The sequence below is a fragment of the Geospiza fortis genome, unplaced genomic scaffold (assembly GCF_000277835.1).
Source record: "Geospiza fortis unplaced genomic scaffold, GeoFor_1.0 scaffold70, whole genome shotgun sequence".
Lineage (NCBI taxonomy): Eukaryota > Metazoa > Chordata > Aves > Passeriformes > Thraupidae > Geospiza > Geospiza fortis.
The window spans coordinates 8,484,767-8,510,536 of NW_005054317.1; the positions used below are offsets into that span (position 1 = coordinate 8,484,767).

The 25,770-nt window shown below is 49.1% G+C and overlaps 1 protein-coding gene across 1 annotated transcript in view; it reads left to right on the top strand.

The window, feature by feature from the left end:
• PODXL2 (podocalyxin like 2) overlaps window positions 1–25,770 on the top strand; it is a 44,386-nt gene that overhangs the window by 13,264 nt on the left and 5,352 nt on the right. The window contains exons 4-8 of the mRNA XM_014306704.1: window positions 8,709–9,002; window positions 18,655–19,541; window positions 20,541–20,615; window positions 23,521–23,677; window positions 24,555–24,616. Of these exons, the coding sequence (XP_014162179.1) occupies window positions 8,709–9,002; window positions 18,655–19,541; window positions 20,541–20,615; window positions 23,521–23,677; window positions 24,555–24,616 (1,475 nt within the window). The remainder of the gene's footprint in view (window positions 1–8,708; window positions 9,003–18,654; window positions 19,542–20,540; window positions 20,616–23,520; window positions 23,678–24,554; window positions 24,617–25,770) is intronic.

Consider the following 25,770-nt stretch of genomic DNA (forward strand, 5'->3'; position numbering starts at 1 on the left):
TCCCACCCTGCCAATCTACCAGCAAGGGTTGACCCCATCCCCTATGCTCTGCACAGGAAGGAGAGGGACCTCATGGTGGTTTTAAAATGTGGCAGCCAAAAGGACAACCACAGGTACTGCTGTGCTGGGGGGAGGATATGCTTCCTATTCTGCTGAGGCTGCTGGAAATTTTCTAGTAGTGTTGTCCAGCTGGTGGTGATATGGAGGATTTGGGTACTTGGCTTCCCCTATGATCCTCTCTGCTGTCCTAGCAGGGAGAGGCATAGGGATGGGAGGTGAGGAGCAGCTCCCAGGGACAGCTCAATTCCTAATCTAGTGAAATTTGTAATCCTGGTGGGCTGTAGCAGTACTGTGGGGCTGGCCAGGTCTCTCCAGACCAGTGGGCTCCTACCCAGACGGGAGGTCAGAAGTGGAGATGCAGACTGCTGGGAATTTGTACCTCAGGCTCTGCTCTGGGTAGTAGCTTTGCTAGGTGGTTCAGGATCAGTTCCAGTCTGCAATAATTCATTGCACTCTGGCCTCACTTCTCCAGTAGCACAGGACAGGAACAGTTAACACCTGAGAGGGAGCTGGGTTGACTGTGTGTAGTTCCCCAGTGTTTCCCTGGGCTGGGAGCCACCATAGACCTGCAGGATGTGCTGAAATGGGACATGTGCCTCATCAGGGTCCCATCAGATTGCTGGGCAGCACAGGTCTGTTGGCAGAGTTTGCAAACATCTCTCCAGGCTCTAGGGTATCTGAGCCCCTTTGGTTTTGCAAGTAGAAAAATGATGCAGGGGGGAAGGAGGGAATTGGTCTCCTTCCTCTTTTTGTCTCCCCAGGTGGTTGTCTGCATGTGGGCTGCTTAAGGGCTTTTTTTTTCTTTCTGCCTGCTTAGAAGATGTCTTGTTAGCATTGTGTGAACAAGGCAGAGATGAGGGAGTATAGATCAGGATGAATGAAAATTCCCTGTAGTCAGTTTTTCCTTGGCCGCCTCGCTGCCATAAGGAAATGTTCATTTAATTACAGGCATCAGGGGTAGAAATAACCACATTAAGCCCTCAAGGGGAAGCTGCCGGCGACGAGCTGCAGATCAGAGTGCACAGAAGTTTTCCCACTCACTCTGCCTGGGAAGAAGCCGTGGCACTGTGTGGGTTCCTGGGGGAGCAGCAGCACTGACAGCCCCACTGCAGGGCTGGGGCAGAGGGGCTGCAGGAAGGTGCACCACGGCTCCCAGCTGGTGCTTGGGTGAACTGGCTCCTCATTCTTGCTGGCTGTTTGTGGAAACCAGGGCACTACTGAAACACGTAATCCCAAAAGAATGGAGGGAGGCTCTTTGTCAGCCACACGAGCGCAGCCTGCACCGAGGCCAAGAAAACACGTGTGATGGTTTATTCAGAGGGCCAGGGATGCTGGCAAGGAAGGTGCACCCTGCTGGGGCTCAGAGCAGTCCCTGACTGTCCCTGTGCCTGGTGAAGCCCTGTTGTGGTTACCAGGCTTTGGATGTACATTCTTGGTTGGAGTCAATTTGTTAGTGCTGGGAAAGCCGCTTTGCAGCCCTCTCTCTATATGCCAACTGCAGCCATGGCTCCTCTTGTCCTGCCTGGTGTTGTGAAGGTAGTCAGAACCCTTATATGTGCCCTGGGACCACCAAACCTTTGCATGAGCTTTTTTTTTGCCTAGGATACCTGAGGCTGTTTGGAGAGTGGAGCCTCTGGGGGATGCAGTGTATGGCAGGGTGGTTGTCATTGCTCTGCTGCAGGGGCTGGAGTGTTTTGTGCTCAGTGTTATGCCAGGGGATTTAAGGACCTTTTAGGGTGTAAAAGCTTTCAGTTACATTTTGATAGGTGACCATGTCTCAAGGGAAGTCCCTCGGGCACCTGAGGTATTGCTTGCTCTGCCTGGGCAGGAAGGCTTTGCAGAAGAAGTGGGCGAGTGCCTTTATTGGGTGTGCTGGAAATCAGAGTGAGCATTGTGGGGTGCATGGTCCAGGCTGGGACAAAGTGAGAAGAGGAAGCACAGGCCTCAGAGGTAGAAATAACCACATTAAGCCCTCGAGGGGACTTGATGCACTTAAGACCTCAAGGGGACAGATGAAATGCTTTGGGCCTTAGAGAGGGCAAAGCAGTCTATGGCTGTGGTTTTTCTCTTAGATCAGTGGCTTTCATCCCATGGTCTGTTAACCCCTGGGGGCCTGTGGGCTGTTTGAAGAGGCCTATGAAAGATAACTGAGGATAGAAAATTCACTTGTACTGTGTAGAACTGTCTACCCAATGCTGTTTTCCCAGGGGCTGCATCTCCCCTGGCCCAGAGCTGGGAGCTGCCATTGTCAATAGCAGGAATTGAGGAGGAGAGCAGACGTGGTGGCAGCAGAGGAGGGAGGTGTGAAGGCTACGAGACAATCCAGGGAGGGAGTGAAGGCAAACAGTCTGGGAGACTGCAACCAAGTGAGATTGTGGCTCCAGGCATGAATGGTTGAGCAGAGGGGGGAGGACAGGCGGGCATGTTGAAGTGTCTCCTGCTTGCATGGAGTCTCTCGTGTGGGAATGGGTAGAGGTGTTTAGAGCAGTCTGGATGTTACAGATCCTAAGGACAGGAGCCCTGACACATCTTGGTGTTGGGGTGAGGATGCCCAGCAGCCCTGGACACCAGCCCCAGTCTGACAAAGGGCACGTCTGCAATTATCTGCAAAAGCAGGTGCATGCCCTGGCAGTGCCTTGCTGTTTCCCATGGGTGTACCTGGCCCTGTGTGCTATGGATGTTCTCTGCTGAAGTACCCAGGGCGCAGATGTTGGCAGTTCTTTGTGAGGTGGTGCCCACCCAGTACGTGCAGACACGCACTCCCTGCAGCTGGGTGGAGCTGGAGCTCTCATTATGCTTGCTGTAAGGAGCTGTAAAAGCTTAAAGATGCTGGCACAACATCCCTCTAAAGAGCTGTCCCATTGCAAGGGCTTCTTCCCTTGTTCCTTGTTGCTCTTCTTGGTGTAGGTAGGTACGTATGTGCTCCCTGCAGACCAAGTGCTTTTCCTGTTGCTTTCTAAAACATGCTGGAGACACAGGAAGGTGGATGGTTTTAGAGGGACACTCACTAAGGGACCTGGTTGCTGGCAGTACCAGAGGAGGATGGCAGTCTGATCTTGTTTTCTGAAGCCCTAATTGGAAATGATCTCTGAGATTAGGGTCATGGCTGGGTGTGTAAGTAGTCTAGTGCAGTGTGGGAGAGCAGCAATAAGGCTGTGTGGGAGCTGCAGTGGGAGAGTTCTCTTAGGTGGTGTGTCCCAGAACAGCTATGGTCTGTAACTCTGAATGAGCACCAAAAGAACTTGGTTTCATACACAGTCATCCCTTATGCTTCCCTTTGCAAGCTGTTGAGGGTTTGGAGTGCAGAGGCTCCAAGTGACTGTGTGGGAATCAGCTTAGACATCCCTCAGTCAAACAACATTTCTGCCTCTTCCTCCACTGGCCATGGTTGGGATCCCTTTTTGTTATTGAAATTACCCTGCATTTTGTTATGTTCTGGAAGTGGTTCGTGCCCTGACCGTTCTGCCCTGGGGCCTCTCTCCTCTCTGCCCTTGGGCCTTGCTCTGGGCCTTTCCAGGCACAGTGGTCTGGGGGAGGGAATATCCCTGGCAGATGCTTCCCTCATCTGGTCATTGTGCTTCTGTCCGAACTGATTATCAGTACATGACCCATTCCTGACCCAGCTCTCATAGGAAATAACATTGTTGGGTAGCTCCTGGGTGTGGGGTGGGCTTGAAAGGAAGGTCAACGGTAGCAGGGCCAGATGGACATTCTTGAGGCTGCTTCCTTGGCAGTACCACCATGCTCCCTGTGCAAGTGTGCTTGGCTCTGCCAGTTGGTGGTGACAGACAGGTAAGTCAGAGTGTGCCCCAGGCAAATGTTCTTCTCTCCAGCAGGCTGATCCTGCCTCCTTGGCACTGTGGTGTAGACACAACACTCAGGAAGGAGAGGTAAAAACAACCTTCTGTTGGGTAAACTGATGAGCACTCCAGCCCCTCTAGAGATCAAGCTGATGTAGTGACATCTTCAGGGATGATTGTGTGTTTCCTTGGAGAGAAATTGAGGTTTGCTTGGTACTAATTAAAAAGCAAAAAAAATTTAAAGGCTATTTGACACAGTCACAGCGTCAACAGCTAGATTCCATTTCATCTCCCCAAATCCCTCTTCTCATTTCAGCTGGACACAAAAATGACTTATTTCCTCTTTAATTTCTAGTCCTGTTCAATAGGCCAATGGGGAGCTTTTAAATAGCTGACCTGTCCCATGGAGAGGTGACTTGCTTTGTGGCAAAGGGATAAAGTGATTTTTGGTCAGCCAATGTAGAAAACACTTTGGGGTTCTTTTAGAATTATTTAGAATTGTGAAACTGCTTTCATTCACAGCACTTTGTGAGAAAGATGGCAGATAGCCTTTCTTCAGATTTTTTTTTTCTGATGTTGAGCGAAACTCCCTCACCTCCTTGTCTGGGGCTGTTGTGAATCCTCTGCTGAGCTGAACAGAGCAAGCTTCACCACTTTGACTCAGAACTGTTTTCTGAGCGGTCATGAGGTCAGCACTAGCAAGCTCTTTTCATCTGTATCCTCCTGGCTGGCTTTTTTTCAGTGGCCTCAGAAAGGTAGCACTGCAGCATTATTCCCTGCTGTTGGAATTGCCCCAGTCTGCTCCTCACAGAGGTGAAACATCTTTTGCATTGGCTCCAATGTCACCTCTGTGGGTGCTGGCAGCAGGACAGCGCGCAGCTAGCGCAGGAGCTCCCATCCCGCCTTTGTTCCCTCTCCCCTCTCAATCTACCTCTCCCACTTTCTCTGCTTTCTGGCCCCTCCTCTGTCTGCTCTGGGAGGGTTTTTCCTCCCGTGCTCTAAGCCCTGCTGTTTCCCCGAAGGCTGCCTGCCCTTTTTAGCATGCAGAGCCTCATCTCCTCCAGGTTACGCAGAGGTGCCGCAAAAATAGAAATGAGAGACAAACGCCCCATTGAAGCAGCTGGTGAGCCCTGGCTCTGTTCCCTGCTCCCTCCCATCTACAGTTGCAGGTCTTTATTCATTTGTTTCTTTATTCCTATCACTCGATCTGCATTTTAGAATACAAAATTGGGAGGCTGATGGCTGGTAGAAGTTGTCTAATCCCTGTTACCCGTCCTGGGAGGAAAATGGCCTGCAACTGAGGTCTTGGGCATTAGATTTCCTTTCTCAGCTGTGCTCCCCTGCCTCCCAGCTCAGCTCATGCTTTGATTCTTTCTTTGCCTTGGAGTTGACAGCTGCGTGGAGCTCCTTTATGAGAGGACTGAAAGAGAGGGGGAAGATGGCAAATCTCCGTGCTGCTTTTTGGCACCCCAACCCTTTGGGTTTTTGCTGCCGGTGCAGAAGGCATGAATGAAGTGGTGTCAGGATGGTGTCTGGAGAGGTCCTGATTTGTACTCTGGTGTGGTGGTTCTTTAAGCCCTGGGGCATTCAGGCTGGTGCTGGCACAGAGGGTTCCCCCAGACCAGTCTCTGCATCCCGTGCCTGTAGATCAGACCCCAAAGTGCTACTCACATCCAGCCCAGGGACAAGACACCTGTCTTGCTCAGGCTGTGCATGACTCATTCTTAGGGATGAGGTGGTGTAGTTTTATCTTGGGCTGAGGAAAGCAGCCCAGTAAACCAGATAATGCAGCTTAGGGGGTTTTAACTGAGTAAACACTTCAGAGTTAAAGGAGGGTAAACAAATTCCCAGCATCCGAGCTTCCCACATGGATGGAAATAGCTCTCTGGATTACCAGGTTCACCTGCCATGAGATGTGTTTTGTAGAAGGGGTGGGATGGGCTCTGGCTGAGCTCTGTAGGCAGCCCTAACAGAGTGTAGCTGGTGGAAAAGAGGTTTGAGGCAGTGTAGATGCTGGCACAGAGGTGCATTTTGAGACTTTGCCTTGCTGCTGGGGAGACCCAGGATGTGCTTTGTAGTGTGGCTGGAGAGCTGAGGTGCCACATCAGCCATGTCTCTGTGAATGGGAGTCAGGGCAAACTGAGGCATTGGGGTGGATAAAGAGCTTGCTCAGGATCCAGGCAGTCAGTTGCAGTCACATATAAACCAAATATTCCATGTGGCCTTGGGCCTGCCATGGTCTCTTCCTATCCTGCTCTCCTTTGATGGATGCCTTTGAGAATAATGTTTCTTTTCTCCTCCTTGCAGCTCTCTGTCATGTTTGTTTAAGCTGCAAGCTCCTCAAGACAAGTGCTCTCTCTGGTGCTCCATCAGGGATGCAGGTGTTGCCTGTCAGCTGGGGAAGCTCACACTGGAGCCTGCTGAGCACCCCAGAACCAGCACGGGGCTGTCCTGGCCAGGCCTTCCCGGGTCTGTGCTCACACACAGGGGGTGTGCAGGCTCTTGATTCCAGATGTGGACCTCACTGTTTGTGCATGGCTCAGGAGTTGGCACATCCCTAGAGATGCCCTGAGGTGTTTTGGTTGGCTCTGTGATGCTGCAGTAGCTTCCTTCCCCATTGATACTCAGCCTCTTTTCCCATTCCCTTTTTGTTGCTGCTCAGGCCTCAGCTGATCTTGCCTTGGATCAATAGGGCAAAATAAACAAGATTGAGAAGTGCTGAAGCCTGGCCCAAGTGTGTATCCAAAGGGTAGCCAATATTTGATTTTGATGAGTTCAGAGAATAGTGGAGGAAGGTGGAGAGGATCAGAGCAGGCAGAAGACTTGAAATTGCATTTCTGGCTTCCAGTATTCCCAGGACAGGTTTGTTAATCTGTTGTCAGGTGAGCAGTGACTCCCAAACTTTCTGTGCCGACTTGCCAATGTTTTCAGTGATCACACCAGGGCCAACCCATGTGCCATTGCCCCACAGCTCATCGTAGCACTTGCCCTGGTTTGGATTTGTGCTCCTGGGATGTGGAGTTGTAGGGCACAGTGGTGGGTAGCAACATCAGGAGGTTGCCTTGTCTGTGCCCTTGCCTGAAGGCAGTTCAGCTCTGCTTAAATCATTGCAGGCCTTGTGTAGCCAGATCTGTGTGCAGCTCCCAGGTGATGTCTCAGCAGTGCTTTGTAAAATCTCTGTTTCTAATACTTCACTACTCTGCAAGGATTTTCACATCTGCATTCCAGTGATATCTCAGAGCTGTTCCTAATACAGGAATTTCTCCTCTTATGGATGTTTTCCCAGCTTATATCAGAAATGTTTTGTGCTAGTTCTCAGGGGGCTTATCACTTTATGCTATTTCTTTTCATAAAAGTTCTGTTATTCCCATTCTCAAGATCACCTAGCTGTACCTGTGGTTTTTCTGTGCAGCAGGGATGTCTCCTTGCTTTGTGTCCTTGGCTAATTTCATTATCACCTTCCTACTTTTTATTGCAAGGTCACTTAGGAAAATGTGACAGAACAGCAGATCCAAAGACAAACCATGAGCAATTTCACTAGTAGCCTCCCTCCAGCACAAACCTCTGTAATTTTTTTGTATAGCCAATGCCTTAAATTTTTCCTGCTAATAGATATCTTTCCTTGTGTCTCTTGTAATTCCTCATGAGGCACTGTATCAGATGTTTGACTGAAGTCCAGATGGATTAGAGCTGCTGCATTTCTGTTGTCTAGAAAATCAGTTATCAAAGAAAAATACCAAATTAGTCTTCATTTCAGCTTATTCAATTAGTTCAGTTCAGTGACTACTTCATTAACAATTGAGGAACTGAGTCTGAGCTGAGAAAGCAAGAAAACTTGTCCTTTTTCCTTCTAATCTATGAATAAAAATCAGCTGTGAGAGGATGAGATCTTTTAGTTTTGATGTGCTGAATGATAGAGGGCTGCAAAGCAAATGGTTCAGTTCACCCAGATTAGTTACTTCACTTGCTTAACAAAACTGTTTTAAATATAAAACAGCTTTTGGTAATTTTATTTTTTCCTTATGCCTCCATATTTATAATGGTATTTAGTAGCTGAATAAAGCCAAATCCCAGGTGCTGTTTTCTTGCATTTTGATTGGAGTTCAATATGCATGTGAATGTACCTTGACACAAATCATAATTAAAGTCTCATCTAGGAATCAAGAAGTGTCAGTGAATCCTTCTAATAGTTAAAATGGAAATAATAAGTGTGTAATGTTGATAGAAAAGTGCAAAATGCAGCTTGCTCTCCTGCTTAGTGTTAGGTGGATGTTTGCTGTTGTCACAACATAATTGTTACCTGTAACTGTCAGCCCTTCCTTATGGAAACCAACAATGTGACTGCACTGAAGTTCAAACCAAAGAATAGGTTTTCACCCTACAGATTTAAAACATGATTAATACTGGTTGTAGATAATACTGTTTTGAATCAGCCTCTCTGCATATAATATAGCTGTAGATCAGGACAGCCTGATAGAAACTGCCATTGTTTTCACAAGGCCAGAGTTTCATGGCTGAACTATATGACATTCCACCTCCTCTCCAGGATGGGTGATTAACAAGGCACCTCATCCTTTAACAGAGGCAAAAACACCTCTGAGAGGGTGAATCATCACCCCAGAAAGAGGTGCCCCACGCTGGATGATTGCTTGGCACTGACTCCTCCTGGATGTGAATGCCACTCTGCATGCTTGGGGATGTTTCCCAAAATACCCTGATTTTCCTCCTCAGCTGAGAGCGCAGCCCATCTCCAGGGCAGGTTGGTTTGGCAGGAAGAGGCTTCAAGGGGAAGAGAAGCCCAGTGGGTGTCATTCCTCTCTCTGACGTGTGTTTTCTGTCATTACACAGGGACCTTGTGCCTCTGCCTTGCCTCCTCGGAGGACCCAACTGCCGATGGCCTCACATCAACTTCCCTGCTGGAATTTGCCATGATGTCCCACCTGGAGGCCATGAATTCCCACGAGCAAACCAGACCAGAGGCTGCAGAGCCAGATCTTGCCCCTGGCTCCCTGCATGCTGCTCCAGGGTCAGGCTTTGCCAGTGAGGAGAATGAGGAGTCCAAGATCTTGCAGCCCCCACAGTACTTCTGGGAAGATGGGGGAGAGCTCAACGACTCCAGCCTGGACTTGGGACCAGCAACAGGTAAGTTCTTTTTACCTCATTCTTCCTACCACTCTGCAAGGACTCTGGGGAAGTGGAGGGATGCAGGGATCAATCTTCCTGCTTTGACACAACTCTTGCTAAGAGGGTCTGAGATTAAATGTCAGCTCTATTTTCTCACCTCAGTGCCTGATGTGTCCCCAATGAACCCTGAGCAAGCACAGGCTTTAGAAACCAAGTTACAGCTGAGCTTTTTATTCCTGAGCTGCTATGAGCTGGGAAAAGCACTGCCTCCATCTAGTTTCCCATTGCCTCATGCCCTCCTTTCACTTTCTCCCCTTTATGCTCTCTTCTCTCTTGTTTTTGTCTGTTGCTGTCTATTAAGCACAACTTTAAGGTCTCAAGAGCCCGACTGAGATCAAGGCCATTTTAGCGTTTGAGTCAGAACTGAGTTCCCTGGGTCAAGTTCTGGGTTCCTCACTCTGTGACTTCAGTGGGGATTTGGTCCAAGAGAAAATAGCAGTTTTTGTCCCTTGGACAGCTGTCCTGTTGCCTACCCTGTCCCGCTACTTCCTGAGAGGTCATGACCAAAATGGGTTTCATTGGCATTTGAGTTTGCTTTCCTCTCTGGAGTGTTTTTCTGAGACCACTGAGTCCCCTCAGTAGTCTCTCCCCAAGCCCCTCACTGGCTTTGAGATGCTCTCAGAGAGAGGGATGGGAGGAAGGAGGAGGTGCATTGCAGGGTTTCCAGTAGCTTAGGAGATTATTTCACATGCTCCTGCTCTTAAGTGTCATGTGGGGCATGTATTAAGTGTTACCCAAGGGCCAGGCTTCAGCCTTATCCCTCCTCCCCTATGCAGTATCGCTCTCAGCACATCTGACTGAGGTCTGCAATTAGAAAGCACAAGTCTTGTTTTATCTCCTCTCCTATTTCTGTGACCTTAAAAAACACCTGTGCTCACACAGGGCTGAGAGCTGTGGCTTGGGTTGCCCACTGGGGCACAGCACACGCTATGTGGGGCAAGGGCCAGGTCAGCTTAGGTCTCCAAAGCCCTTTGCTCACTGACAGTGCTGCTAAACCTGTCTGCCTGTGCTCTGGCTGCCCTGGGGCACTCGCAGGCCTGGCTGTGGGGCAGCTGAGCTGTGCAGAGGTGCTGGGCGGGGGGATGGGGCCGTTGTTGGGATGGAGCCATTGGGATGGGGCTGTTGGGATGGCACTGTTGGGACAGGGTGGTTGTTGGGGTGGAGGTGTTGGGACGGGACTGTTGTTGGGATGGCACTGTTGGGATGGTGCTGTTGGGAAAGCACCATTTTTGGGATGGTGCTGTTGGGAAGGCACTGTTTTTGGGATGGTGCTGTTGGGATGGGGCTGTTGTTGGGATGGGGCCATTGTTGGGATGGGGCCGTTGGGAAGGCGCTGTTTTTGGGATGGTGCTGTTGGGATGTGCTGTTGGGATGGTGCTGTTGGGAAAGCACCATTTTTGGGATGGTGTGTTAAGTGCACAAATTCAGTCTAAACAACACTGTTGGGATGTGCCGTTGGGATGGCACCGTTTTTGGGATGGTGCCGTTGGGATGGCACCGTTTTTGGGATGGTGCTGTTGGGAAAGCACCATTTTTGGGATGTGCCATTGGGATGGCGCCGTTCCTGCCGCGCATCCCTGGGACACGCTCTGGCTCAGCTGCTCCTGCGCGCTGGCAGCGCTCAGCGACGCTTTTCTTGGTGTGCCAGCAGGCACCTGCGTGTCCTCACAGATCGGGACGTGACTTGGAGAACAGCGTGTGCTTGTGCATTGAGGGAGAGATGACTGGTACTGAACCCAGCCTTGCCTCTTGCACGTGCCTCGCCCCATTTGCATGCGGAACACGCCGCTCTCTCCTTCCGTTCTCGCCTGCAGTTCTTTCCTCCAGGAGCAGATGTGCTCTTTCAGCTGTCCTTTATGCATACCCTGCCCTATCCGCTGCCCAGCTAACCACTGCTCTGCTTCCAAGTGCTGTTTCTTCCCCTGACAGTTGCTGTGTCCACAGCTCATGTCTCAATGGCATTTCAGAACCTTGGTTAATAGAACAGTTTGAATTATTCAAGAGCCGGGAGCACATTTCTACTTAAAATTTAATTAGAAACCTGTTGTGTGTCATTTTACAATAAAGGATATTGTAATAGCATCCCTAAATTGGGCAGTCTTCTCCTGTCATGCAAAGCCTCTGTATGAGGGATGCACCCAACCAATGGAACTTACATGCTGCATGTGTGACAGATGCCATGTGATACGTTGTGGATCTGTGTGGTGACATCTGTTAGGTTGTTTTCAACGTATAAACCCATTAAACAGTTTTAAACAGCTGCTGTTTAAGGAAAAAAAGTTTATAGTGTAAGTTTTCCTTATGTGAGATTTCATTCAGTGAAGTGTAGCCCAGCATAGTTGGTAGCTCTGTCCCAGGCACACACTGGAAACACTGCATCAATCAAGGCACAGAACAGGATTGTTGTACTCCAAAAGAGAGAAAATTACCTGCTATGGAAGGAGATCTGTGCTGGCTTCTTTTTGTCTTTATACAAAGATATTGGGCCTGATATTGGTCCAGGTACAGGATCTTGCAGATAGGCCAGATTTCCTGCTATTCAAAAGCTGTATGAGTTATCTCCATCTCTCCTTTTTCTATGTCTGTCTGAACTCTGTGTGGGGAGACTGCCCAGCCTTTGTGTGACTTCAAGGCTGCAAGAGCTAAAAAGCAATAACAATCTGCAGCTGCTGCTTTTTTTTTTTTTTGTTAAGTGCACAAAAAACATCCTTTAAAAATATTTATAGAAAACATTTCTAGGGCCACCTGTTAGTCCATTAGAAAGTGAGAAGAAACTCCCAGTGGAAGAGCACAGCTCAGACTAGGGCTCTGGTTCTCCTGAATAATGTGCTTTTGCTGATTTATGTTACAGAAGAGTGATTCTATATTGACATCAGTGAGCACTAACCTTTGGAAGGGCCCTGACATCTGTCTCATTCTGTCTGAGGGTGCACAGAAGTGTGCACTTGCATGTGTGTCACCCCATGCACAGCTGCTACCCAGTGGAGCCACACGTGGAGGAGATGGATTAGGGGTCTGGTGGGAATGTGGATGCTATATCCTCATGGAAAGAAGCAGTGTGTGATTTGTACTGCAGCTAAAAAGCAACTCAGTGGAGCTGTGAACCTGTTACTTCTGCATTCCTTCAGGCTTCCAGGGAACCAAGAAGCTCCTGGTTGTAGTTTGGGTTTGGCTGCTTTGCTTCACCTTTGGTAGGAAATTGGCCTGAGCCACAGATCAGCTCAGTGGACCTGCAGGGTCTTGCATCTGGCGCTTCCTCTTCTCCTTTCCTTTCTTCCCATTTCTCCATCTTGTTTTGAGGGGAGGCTTCCAGTCCCCTGTGTTTCCTGCTGTTACACAGGTGTCCTTGGCAGCAGGTAAAACACCTCATCCAGCTTTAGGGCTAGAAGATGGGAGTCAGGAGGGTTGCTGGCCTCTCTGAATCCCTTGTTTTTGGTGAAGGAGTTCATGGTACTGTATCCACCCTGGAGTTCTCCCTGTTTGCAGCTCTCAGTGTTCTCCTTTGGCTCAGTCAGGATGCACTGCCCCATGTGTTCCTCTCTTCCAGTGAAGGCTTGAGTGTGAGGTAGTCTAATCAAGAATTGCTGGGAAGTGTGGGCTCCTGAAAATGGACACAAGACTTGTGAATGCCTCATGCTTGAGGGCACTTAGTCCCTCTCCTCCCCTGCCCAGCAGCTGAGTGCTCAAGGATTGGAGTGCATCATCCCATTTCCCAGTGTTACAGTGGGCTGGCATGAAGCTCACTTCATTACAGCCAGGGACTGTTCTTCTAGCTCCAAGGCAGTTGAAGACCAAGGGATGACTGTACTGGGAGCTCTCCAATCTAGTTTTTAGATTGGTGATTTCCTAGGACGGCATGTGGTGCTTTGTGGGATGGGGGAGGAAATTGTAATCTTTTAATTATTCATAGTAATTAGCAGAAGGGATTCCCAGGGGAGTTAGGACAAGGGATAGTGGGACAGACATGTTAGAAAGATTATATTCAAGAAAAAGTAAGTTTTCTGACCAGTTAATGGAATAAAATACCTTCCATCTTCTCTGATAGTGAGATTCACTTCTTTCCATGATGAATTACTTGCCTCTGGCAAGAGAGATCCTGGTATCTCTCAGCCTTACTGAAATCTACTGCCTCTTCATCCAGACTGACAGCAGATCTGCAGTTCTTAATACCATCTTCAAGCCAATCATTAATGAAATGAAGCACCTGGTAAAGACTGTCTCCATAAGCAGCTTAGTGCTGAGCAGCCTCCTGCCCTAGCTCAGCTCCTGGGATGCCTCTTGTTTATGGCCTGGTTTAGTGTACAGGGACAGGGGTGATCTATCTTGGGACCAGTCAGCTCTGTGAAGACATTGCTGCCAAAGGCTGACCCATGACAGAGGGTTTCAGGGCAGGGTGTTACTCTGGTGCAGCTATCTCTGGCTGTGTTTGGGTGAGGATGACTTATTCTGCCTTTATTCCAGTCTATGTGCTGAGCTGGAATAAGGTATGAGGCTATTTGGGAACAGTAGTCCTTGGTGCCCAGTCTATACCTCAAGCAAATTCAACCATAATGTGGCCTAATCACTTTGCTACTTTGGGTCTCTCTTTTGACTGTGATCTCTTTTGTGTGTATGGACTTGTCTCAGAGTCTCAGATAACAACCTCTCCTAGTACTTCTGGAAGATTAGTATATTAGCCCCAACTGGCTTAATTCCAGCACCAGTAATTGTATTTTGCCTCTTTGAAATCCCCCTGTGGTTTCAATCAGCTGGAGTATGACTTTTTTGCAGTAAGCCTTACTGTTCTGTACTGCAAAAAAGAGAGCAGATACAGTTTCAGACCTGGCTGCATTTTCAGTGGAGTGCACCATGTGGTTCCCAAAGTTGGCAGATGTTTTAATGTCAATGATGCTCTGTGTTGTGATTGCAACCCAGGAATGGTCTTGTCTTTATTACAGTACCTTCTAGTTATCAGTAATTCAATCACTGGTTAACATGATCGCCCAGTTTAATCCACTAAACACCTTATGGTCAGGGTATGTGTACTAAAAAAAATGAGGATCATCCTCTTCCTGAGTTGTCACAGTTGCTTTAAACAGTTAATAGCAAATACAGGGTAGGGAACCTTGTAGGGCAGTAACTGAGGGCAGCTCTTCTGAATGACAGAGAAGCAGAAATGTAATGAATTAAATGTCTGGCTGGGGAATTGTGCTTTGGCACAGTGCCATGTCTTGGTCCATCTGGTGTCAGGGAAGTTTTGATATTGATTTTGGAGAAAGCAGGACATTGCCTGAATGGTGGCTTCTGCAGAGGTTTGAAGCTCATGTTCACCTCTCCTAGGGAAAATCATCTCCCCAGGCAAAGAAAATGGATCTGTGTGACCCAGACCTGAGTCTGCTTGGAGATGCAAAGGGCAAGACTTGGAAAGGCTGTGAAAGATGGTTTATTTAAAAAATACTGCCTGAGGGTTTTTGTAAGAGAGCTTGGAAGGGAAAAGCTGGGTGATTGTGGGGGGCAGCTGGATGCTGCAATATGCATAATATCACCACTGATAGAAGCCATTAAGGGGTGAAGCTCAGGATGTGGTGGTAAAGAGGTGAGACAGAGGTGTGTAATTTCATATCAGTGAGCCAGACTCCCGGGGGATGGTGTGGCTGAGAAGCTCTGGGAGGGTACATGATGTAGAGCTGTGCCTGCCTGCTACACTCCTTTGGTCCATCCCTGCTAGACTGTTTGCCAGCAGTGCTGGGACAGTTTCATCACTCCAGTGGTCGGTTCTCCTGAGCTGTCCCCCTGTGATCAGGCTGGCTCCATTGTGGCCTGGCTGCTCTTGTTTGTGGTGGGAAAGGGGCACGTGCCATGTCTGTGTGTGGCCACAAGCTCCTCTTGTGCTCCAGCCTACTGCTGATCTTGGTAGGAGACAGCAGACCCTGTCAGGGAAGGAGCTGATGGTGTGTGCAGTTACTACCTCCTCTCTCCTTGGGCATCCTGGGGCTTGGCAGAGCTCTGCTTCCTCCCTGAAATTAGATGAGCTGATAAACGAGCCAGGCAAATCTGGCATTGCAGCCAGCTCCATAATACCTGTCTCCTTTAGCAGAGGACTCTGTCCCATTCCTGCAGCAGGAGCACAGGCTGCTGTGTCTCTCTGCCTCTCTGTTCCATGGTTGCTGTTTCTCCCCACAAAAGTGGTGAGAAGGGAAGTGGGTGGTGCTGGCACTGGGAGGTGGGAAGGGCTGTGGGTGCACTGCCATGTGCCCAGAGCATGGGGACCAGGTGTACTGGGTCTGCTGAAGGTAGAGCACAGCCAGGTGGGCCAAGGGGGATGCAAACCACTTGCTGAAGGGGAGCTGCTACCTGAATGCTGGAAGAGATGCTAAAAATGGGAGATGCCCTTCGAGTATCCTGAGGGTTGGAGGGAAGAGGAGTCAAGGGAAATGCTGAGAAGATTCTTCAAATGGGCAAGGTCTGCATTGCACAGCTGAGTGACCGGCCAGCTGGTCTAGATGGAGGCTTGGGAAGAATATGCTGGGACCAGCTTAGGGGCTGATATCATACCATGGAGATGGACAGGGTGCAAAACTTCCTTCAAATCAAAGAACGGGGATGTAAATTAAAAGAAATATGAGTGCCTTAAAGTGCCTTAAATCTGATCTTGAGGAGTTGGCAGATGCCCTTGTTAGTGAGACAGGAGGAGCTGATTCCAGACAGGAACTGTCTAGCTGAAGAGTCTGGAAGGAAGGATTGACTCATCATAGTTGGCATCTGGATGTGGCACTTGGGGATATGGTTTAGGGATGATAATTGTGCTACTGGGTTGATGGTTGGACCAGATCTTGAAGGTCTCTTCCAACCTTGATGATTCTGTGATCCCTCCTGAACCTGAAAAGGGATTGAACTCCTTTGGTAATGGGGTTATATGGAGAGATTCTTGTTTTAAGAAGCACAATCCAGCCCCCCTAGCCTCAAGTTTCGCTGTTCCCTACGTGAATCTGGGTAACAGCCCTCTCAGCATTTGAGAGGAGTTGAGTTTCTAATCAGTGGGGTCTTAAGAACCAGACAGAAGGATGTTTCCAGCTTAACATGCAGGGTAGTGGGGAAACTGATGACAAGTGGGAATGTTAACCCAGTTAGTAGCAAGTGTGAGGATTCCTGTGTCTGCTGCTACCCTGTTGATTTGTTGGCCTGGAGAAGCAGCTCAGGTTTCAATTTTTGGCTGCTTTGTAAGACAGAAGTCTGCTGCAAGAGAGTGGGATGGGTCCTCAACTTTCTTTGCCCAGAAGAGATGGCAGAGGCAGCAGTTCCTCTGAGATCTTTAGATCTTGTTGGTGGAAAGGCAGCACAGCTGCACCATGTGGGGCTTTCCCTCGTGGGAGCCAATGAATCTGTGGCAGAGCACTCTAAGGAAAGGTTGAGTGTGTGACTTCAAAGGAGAGCTGACAGGCTGGGAGCATTTCTGGTCCTGTGGGATGAACCTCATGCTGCTTCTTCGTGGTTTGTTTTTTTGCTGTGCCCATCTGCCTGCCAGTTCGTGCTCTGCTCCAGGTGGAAAGAAGAGCATGGAAGAGAGGAAGGTGTAAAGGACTTTAGAATATCTTAGAATGTCTTTCGGCAAAGGAGATGGCAGATTAGATCATTGATCCTTGAAAACAACATCTGACAGGGCCTTGTTTTAAAGGGCAAACCCCTCCCTTCTCACCCACAGCATGTCAGGGCAGAGGGGGCTCTTGGTGCAAACCCTGAGTTATCCCTGCAGCAGCAGGAGCAGCAGAGCCCTGGGAGCTTTACTATCTGTCTGAAGACAATCCCACCCAAACCTCCTCAATCCCATGGCTTGTGGCTGTTCCTGCCATCCATCCAGCAAGGCAGTGACCATGTCTGCAGACACTGGGATGTTACCTGTTGGGAAGGCCTTTGGGAACACCAGTGCTGGGCAGTGGAGGAGAGATGGGGTTTCTTTGGTCTGTGCTGCTGCTGCTTGCTCTTGCCAGCCTCCTTGGCCTATGAGGAAGCAGCAGCAGCTGGCTGTTGGGAAGCAAAAGTCTTTTAATCCTCAGGGTCTTTAGGTGGGGTGTCAGTTGGGGGATGTGAGACACAGCAGCAAAGCAACGTGACTTCTGCCTGCCTTGGGCAGTGAATCCCAGTGGCCTCTTTGCAGTCAGAACTGGGAGCCAGTCTCCGCACCATGGCTCTGAAGGTCAGCAGCTGGGTAGCATTCATCTTTGGGCAACATCTGGGAGGAGCTGCTGACACCTTAAAGGGAATGAGCTGTGGGTTAGGAAATCCACTGACCAGCTGAACAGGAGGATCTTTACACCTCCTGCTTGGGGTGGATGGAACAGTGTGGTTTCTGCTGAGGAGGGTTAGGAGGAGGAGTAGCAGCAGGGCAGTCCTGATTGCCAGGGAATACCCAGGGCAGTGGGTGTGTGTGCTGACATGGCCTCTCTGCCTGGGAGCTTGCACCCACTCTGGCAGCAGTGAGCAAGGGATATGTGGAGTTTTTTTGTGCAGATCTCTGTAAGGCATCCAGACAGCTGCTGCCCACTGTGCTCAGTGGAGCATCTGCTTTGGCAGGCAGGAGAGGAGACGGGAGCCTTGGGAATTTCAGACAGTCATTTACTTAATAACCATAGACAGAGCAGGGGGTTGATTTCTGGCTGTGAAGGGATCGTCTTCCTTCCCTTCTCAGTGAGAATGTGCTGTGCTTGGCTTGGGGAGAAAGGCAGTTAATTGGGATGCAGACTCCTGAAACAGAACTCCGTGGGTATGAGCAGTTTCTCAAGAAAGATGAAGATTGATTTATGCTGTCTGGATTTGTGCCTGCCACCCTGAGCTAAACATATCTGATCTTACAGATAAGTTCCTTTTCCTGGGTCCCCAGCTCCTTGTTAGCTTCCAGAAGAAACCCCAGCCTGCTCTGACCCTATATTTGTGAGCTGCATCTCCTTCAGCATCTGTGTTTGTCTAGCAACAACACTTCCATTCGTGATCAGAGCCACAGAATAACAGGGGCTGTAGTTGGAGGGAGGGGAGTTAGATTCAGCTGCTGTAGCAAAGCAAAACTAATTCAGATGTTTGTGGGATGACTTTTCTGCTCTGAAGTGCTGTACAAACTAAAATTCTGCATTGCAAATATGCCCAGGTCGATTCAGGGTTTGATGGTATTACTTGGCTGTGCCAGGAAGGAGGATTTGATTTTCTGTGCTTTAGTTTCTCTCCTGTAGTATTTCCCATTTAGCTTGTGGCTAACTGCTGCCACCACCCCACATCTTTCTCAATCCCATCTGAAATGAATCTCTGGGTTCTAGCTGATTCCTAACACTCATAACCTCAACTTAAAGATGCCAAGTGTCAAAACTGTTATTTATTATTGTCTGTGAAAGCGCCTATGGACAGACAGATGTGGAGAGAACAAAGATGGAAATTATCTCTTGGGAATATGGGTTTACTGGGATGGGTAGATGGAGAAGTGCAAATATTAGATGGGACGGTTCTTTGCTGTGGCAGGCTACCTGCCCTTGGAGGGTCTCTGCCATTTGACCCCCACCTGTGGCTGGACACATAATGGGATATTCTCTGCCTCTCAGAGCTCTTAGTTCAGATGTAACATGAAGTCTTTTGGATCTCTTTTTAGATTATACCTTTCCTGCTTCATCTCAGAAGGCATTGCTGAAACGAAATGGGACACAGGTAGACAACTGGGAAATGGCCACTGTGCAGCCACCAGCAGAATTTGTGGAGCCTGACTTACACACTCCTTTCTCCACACTAGAGGAAGAGGAGGGGCTGCTCCCTATAGACCACTCAAGAGGAGGAATGGAGAGCCTCCAGACCTCTGGACCAGAGGTTACATCTTCTGAACCAGTGGACCAAGAGGACTCCTTCTCCCTTCTGTTTTCCACAGCCTCTTCCAGGCCAGGTGTTGTGACTGAGGCAGCCATAGGAGGTCAAGAAGAGGACTCTGTTTCTCCAGGCTCAGACCTTGGGAGCAGCATGGGACCAGGTCTCCTACCTGTGTCCTCTACTTTTTCTACTACAGTTGCTGCAAGATCTCCCATTGATTCGGAAGAACTCCTTGAGGTGACAACTGGAGACACTTGGGCTGTTGGGGGAGCAGATTCAGAGCTGGCTGTGGCTACAACAGGAGCAGAGCCTGCAGAGACCACAGTGGAGGCTGGTGGGGAAGAGCATTCAGCCAGGGAGGAGGCGTCAGAGCCCACGGTGGGGTGGGAGATGCTGGAGCCCACAATGCTGACCGAAATGGAGCAGACAGTGGAAACGCCTGTGGGGACACCCTCTCCTGCAAGCAGCTCCCCAGGCACCCAGACTCTTCCTGGTAGTGAGCAGCAGCCCTCTTCTGTGTCTCTGTGGGACAGAGCTGATGAGCCTGAGCTGGATCCCCTTTGGAATGACACCGAGTCAGCCACTGAGACTGCAGCAGCAGAGAGGAGCTCGTCATCCCAGGCTGGGGACGCCCGCATGGCCATGCTGCCCACGGAGCTGCCCTGGGACTCTGCACAGGTTGCACTGGGAGCAGGGGCTGGGCTGGGGGGTTGCAGTGGGGATATTTTGCTACTCCACTCCTGGGGAGTGTTTAAGCTTGTCCCTTAGTCTGACTGCTGGGAGTATGTTTTCTGTTCACCCAGTCAAAGCTGAATTTTCAGGGAGAGTTATTCACAGCAGTTCTTAAGGGTATCCATCATCCCTGGCCCCTCACATCTTCTTCCTAGCTGCACAAAATCCTGCTTCTGATAAACAGGAGCTGAACACCTTTCTTCTGGGGCATGCACAGCAGAGAAAGCTCCTTGTTTCCTCAGCCTGCATTATTGAAAGTGTCAGGACAAACATGTCCCCAAGGATTTCTGGAAGGGAAGTGAGAAGAAAGTGCTGTTTTTGCTACTGCTGCCTGCAGGGACCAGATGCAGAGCGGGTGGAGCGGAGTACACTTATATGTGAGGATGTGGAGAGGAGGGGTGAACTGCAGTTCCTGAATCCAGCAAACTGGCAGCTGGTTAAGAGAAGATATGTAGCAGGAGCTGACTGGTGAGAAAGTACCAAGCAAAGCTTTTAATTTTGCTTTCTGCCCCCATGGTACTCAGGAGCCTGAGCAAGTGACTTAGTCCCTCTGTGCATCCTATCCTGCCTGCAAAGTGCTGCCCTCTCTCACTGGTTTGTTCAAGGACCACAGAGGCTCCTGGTTAGGTTTTGTGTTAAGTGCTGATAAGGCTGCAGGCTAGAGAGTTTTCCACTGAGAACCTGTGTCCTCCTTGAGTCTAGGTAGAAATGGAACGTCAAGCTGAGCTGTGGCAAGCTGGCAGAGCAGATTTGTCCCTGTTCTGTGTTAGCACTGAAATGGTGATTGGTACTTAGAACAGATAGTTAAAGGACAGTCACATCCTTTGAGAAGTGCTTCTGGGAGTATGGCACAGTGCCCTGCTCCTGTCCCTTGTGTACCCTGTGCTTTCAGCAGCAGAGTTACATTCACACCTGAACCCAGCTGTCTTTGTCTTGTCTCTCCAGGTGATCTGTAAAGACTGGAGCAACCTTGCAGGAAAGAACTATATCATCCTGAATATGTCGGATAACATTGACTGTGTAAGTCAGTCCAGACAGATTTCAAGGCACGGGGGCAGTGGTGTTTAGGAAAGTGAAGGCAGGCACAGCTCCTCCTGTCTGCTTTCACCACAAAACATTTTAAAAGCATGAAATCTCAACATACAGAGGCTGTGAAGAGAAGGGGAGGAAAGAAATATTTCTGTTCTCCAAAAGGGAAAAAGAGTGGGTGGAGGGAGATGATTTTGCTCCAAGTCTAGCACATGTCAGTTCCATATTGGATTTTTTACTAACTTCTGGCTGCTAGTCTGTGCCAGTCAGTACCTGGATTGTCATGAGACATGAGAACTTTTAACATTGCACCTCTTACAGGATTGAATGCAGTTCTCCTTCCTTCTCTTCCTTTTCCTTCCATTCCTTCCAGCATATAGTAACAATCCTCTGATGGCTCAGAGGAATAGGGACTCCCATTTGGACTGTGCATGGATAAGTATCAAGCAGTTATCACTAAATCTTCCTTAAGGGTCTCTTCTCCCAACTCTATTATCTTGTGTGTTATCTGTGTCTGTTAACCAGCCATGCTCTGCTAACCCAATGCCTGTCCATCCATCCTCATAAAGCTGCAGTTAATTCGTGACCCCAGAATCTGTTGTGGATCCCTGACAAAAGGGCTTGTTCACTTCTGCTAGGCCTTTTATCAGGCACTTAAAAACCCGTTGTGAAAGGCCTGGGGTCAAGGTGCCTTTCATAATTCTAAGAAATGATTATAAGCCTGACAACCTGAGACTCAAATGTTTCATTGAGGAATTGTGTTCTGGCCTCGTGCATCTGCACTCCTGCTTTGTGGGGCTCCTGCTGTGGGCAGAGCCAGCTGGTTCTGTTACTGCAGGGTTGCTCTCTGGCACTGACCTCTTGCAACTTCTGGTGAATTCTTGTTTGGTTTGTTTTGCTTTTTTTTAAAGGTGATCTTTTTGGGGACAGGGAAAATGGGGAAATTCCTATACACAGTAAGGCATGCTGACTGCTCTAAGAATAGATGAAAAGTTGGTCTTTGTCCTCCTAATTTAGGCAAACCAGTGTGGAGGGCTTTAAGTATCTCTGCTACAGTTCACAACTGTAATGCAGAAAAGGAGTCCTTGAAAACCAGAGTCCTTCTGCCCTGTTTCCTTCATGTCCCTATCACTCTCTCTCCCATCTCTGTGGACTACAAATGCTAATTAATTTTGTAATATGTAGTAAGTTCCTTTCTGTGGTCACTTGTGTTGTTTAAACCTCTGTAAAGGGAAGAACTGAAAAGCAGATGTGCAGATGTCTCTTGATCAAATTATGTCTTTGCTGTTGAATCTTCAGTTCTGCCTTGCTGTAGGAAGATGGTGTCCTGGGATAGGCAGGACTGAGCTGTTTTTCTACTTGATTTCATGTTTCAAAACATATTTCCCAGTGAATGATTTGTGCTGTACTACCCCTTATTCAAAGGGACATTTGTCGACATACATATTTAACATGAGCATCTCATCATTCCCTGCCTCCCATTACCACTTTGCATGAGTGAAGCTGGAATCAAGCTCTTCATCTTTCCACTGGAGTTGATGCAGTTTGTTTCCTACCCTTGGTAATTTGCTCAGTTTGTGTACCTCACCTACTGTCTGCCTGTCCCTTTTGTTTTTTGGTGTCTGTATTGGAACTCTGTGATGTTTGGGTTTCTGAGGTTTTGAGGAAGAACCTGTGTTGCAAATGCTGTTGTTTAAATTAGTGTGAGTGAGTATTCCTCACATGTTTCAATGTTTTGGTGCCATTATCTGGTGTGTATCAAGTCCCACTGAAAAGCTGAGAGACAAGGAGTGTGCTTAGCTCCTTCCAGAAGGTTGTGCTTTTAGCTTCAATACACTCCATGGCACCAGGCTTTCACCTGCTGCAGGGATCATGCCTGTATTTCTGGGTTAAGCTGGAAGGCTGTTTGTCTTCCCACTGGGCTCCAGGCAAGGGAATCACTTCAGTCTCTCTCTGGGCAAATCTCTCACTCAACATACCTGGAAAGTTTGCCCAAGTGAGGACTGCAGGATCTGACCCAGCAGTGGTACCTGGCTATGCAAGGTGACCTCCACCTTGGCACAGGTGCATTCAGGCTCCTTCACTGCTCCCTCCCCTCCACCATGGAGAATTGATCAGTGCTCTGCAACCTTTGCTTTCCCCATCACCAGAAACATCTCGCTTCTGTCCTCCTGCTCCTGGCTCAGCTGCTCCCCTTTCCTCTGCATACCCCAAAAGAGAGCCTCAGACTGGCAGTGGGACCATGAGCTGGAGCTGCAGCTGAGCATCGTGGTGCGGCATTACAGTGCTGCTTTCTCACGCAGCTCCTCCTGCTTCCCCATACCAAAACCCATCATTTCATGAGAGGAGGCACTGCCAGGCTCTTGTGATTCCGGCTCCAGTCATCGATGTCTTCTCCAATTAGGCCATTTTTGGCACAGGCCCGTGCCTGCCCTGAGCGCTTCAAATTGCCATGGCAACAAGAACTCTCCATTTTATTAATCATCTGTGTGGCCTTCAGGTTGGCATGGCAACTGGAGATGAGAATAGAAACACAGGAGTGAGAAAGCAGCAAAGGCGCCTGCTGAGGGATGGCTGGAGCACGTCAGGCTGAGCGGCACCCCCTGACCCAGCGCTGGCTGTGGCCAGGAGCCTGGCTGCTTCCTTCTCACACCATCATGTTGCTTCAGGATCCCTGTGTGCCAGGAGAGCTTGGTGTGGGGCATTTGGCAGCCACAGGAGCTGAGGAGGAAGGTTGGTGCATCAGGAGGTGTTTGTGGCTGTGCAGCAGAGTGTTGCACCAGGTTTAACACTGCTGGCTTTTGGGCACGTGTGAGGTCTCAGCTGTGCCAGCCCTGCAGTGCTCCAGCTGCCTTGTCCCTGCCATGCACTCACCAAGGTTCCTTTCCTGTGGCAGGAGGAGTTTCGGTTGGAGAGGGGTCCCCAGCTGTTGGCACTGGTGGAGGATGCCTTCTCCAGGCAGGCAGAGGGGCTGCAGGACCGCTGGCTCATCTCTCTGAGCAAACCCAATGAGAATGACAAGCACTTGCTAATGACGCTGGCAGGGGAGCAGGGTAAGTGCTGGCAGAAAGAGCCTTCCCGTGATGGGGAGTGTATTTAAGGGGCTCCCAAATGCAGGTACACAGCCATGTTGTAAGGAGCTTTTGCTTTCCAATCCATTGCAATCCCACCAGTTCTCAGTGTTCACTGGACTTGAGGGATGGAGAGGGACTGAGGACATCTTTCTTCACATCTGCCTTCTGGGTTGTCCCTAACTGCTTGCACAAAGCACTGCACTTTGCACTTCTGCACATTGCCTTCAGCTTTGCTGCCTCCCTGGTTTGCCTTTCCCTGAGCATCTGTCAGGTTTCTCCTTATGTACTCCCCATCATGGTAGGATATGACAGCCTGCTCTTGGTTCACTTCCTAACCTATCAATTCTGAAGTCCTGTCTGAACTAGGATAGTCCTCACAGTGCCCTCCTTCATCCCCAAAGAAACAGAAGCTGACAGTGAACATGGGCTGGCCTGGAACATTTTACCATGTCTTTATTCCCATTTTGGTACAGGGGTCCTTTTCCTGCCTGCTTAGTGACAGAGGTTTCTAATGTAATGGCCTCTGTGACCTTTGTGAACCTGTCTCCATGACTTTTTGAGTCCTGCTGCTTGCTCCCAGGGCAGACACAGATCCTGAGCGCTTCTGTGGTGGTGGGGAAGGTACCTAGGTTGCTCTGCTATCAGTTCATCCCTGGATTTTTTTATTCCTTTAAAGAGTATTTGGAGGTACCCTTGTGTGTGATCCTGTGTTCTTTCAGCCTCCTGACATAAAACACCAATGAACAAAAACGTGTGTTTCCCTGCCTCCATCCTGTTGGGGATTTTATACTGATGAATACATCTGACTGAGTAACCTGAGCTGAGAGCAGCACTGATCTCTTCCTCTACTTTACAGGCGTTATCCCTACAAAAGATGTTCTCATGGCACTGGGGGATGTTAAGAGGAGCTTAGCTGAGGTAAGAGCCTGTCTGCCTGCATCCGTTTGTTAAGACCAGTTATACAATTAAAATAAGCAACTTGAAAACTGGGAGCATATCTCAGTCTAAACAACTGCTGAACACAGAGCAGGCAAACAGATGAGTCAGATGCTTGGCAAACTCCCTTCTCCCCTCACTGGTAGTAGTCAGGCCATCAAATTTCTGCTCCTTTTAAGACAGTAACTATGGGTTATTCCCTCCCTGCTTTTCTGGCTTGGTTGTGAGACTGATTTTCACACATTCATTTTGTTGGGATTCTCAGAGTCACCCCTTCCATACTATTGTCCAAAGCAGTGTGGATGCTGCAGACCCCCACATTTGGCCCTGCTCACTCTCCAGCTGTTTTACATGCATTGGCTTCTCTTGACACATTCACACACCTTCTACAATTCCAAGGTCTGCATTTCACTCCTGAAACAACTACCTCCAAAAGGACAGGCAGAGGACCTGGGTCAATGGATGCCAGACTCCTCTGCCATCTTCCTCTAGGCCTCACATATTCCCTTCTAACCCTGGGCAGCTTGGAAGAGGATAGAGATGAGGATAAATCAGTCCCACAACCTCTGCCTTTGCCCCTTTGTCCTACAGGGTATGTAGGCACTGAGGACCTGATTCTGCTTGAGTTTTTTGTGCCAACCACTGGATTAATTTTGCTGATTTTAGCAGCAGGATTGAGCCACTGCCTTGCTGGCTGTCTGCTCTCAGGTTTTTCCCTGACCTAACAAACTGCTGCAGTTAGACAAAGCAAATTAACTGCTCAGTGGTGTATTGATTGGCTTACATCAGAGAAAGTGCAAAAAGCCAACCCTGTAGAAATTGTGGGACTGAAGTATCAGCAGCTAGAACCGTCCAGAAAGAAGGATTTGTGTGGGTGCAAGGTTTGACTGTGCAACTGTAGTCCTGTATTCATGTGAGTTCTACCAGAGCCTCCTTGCCCCATGCCTCTGCCTCTCTGGCTCTGTCAATAATGAAACTCTGCTCACAGTGCTGCCCTTGCACCACCATGAGATTGCAAGGAGGAGGGAGGATATTCTCTTACCTGTCACACTTACTACAGGTTACTACATAACCTGTTTCAAATCTGCCAAGTCACTGGGACCAACCTGGGCTGTTTGCTGACAGCCACAGGGGGC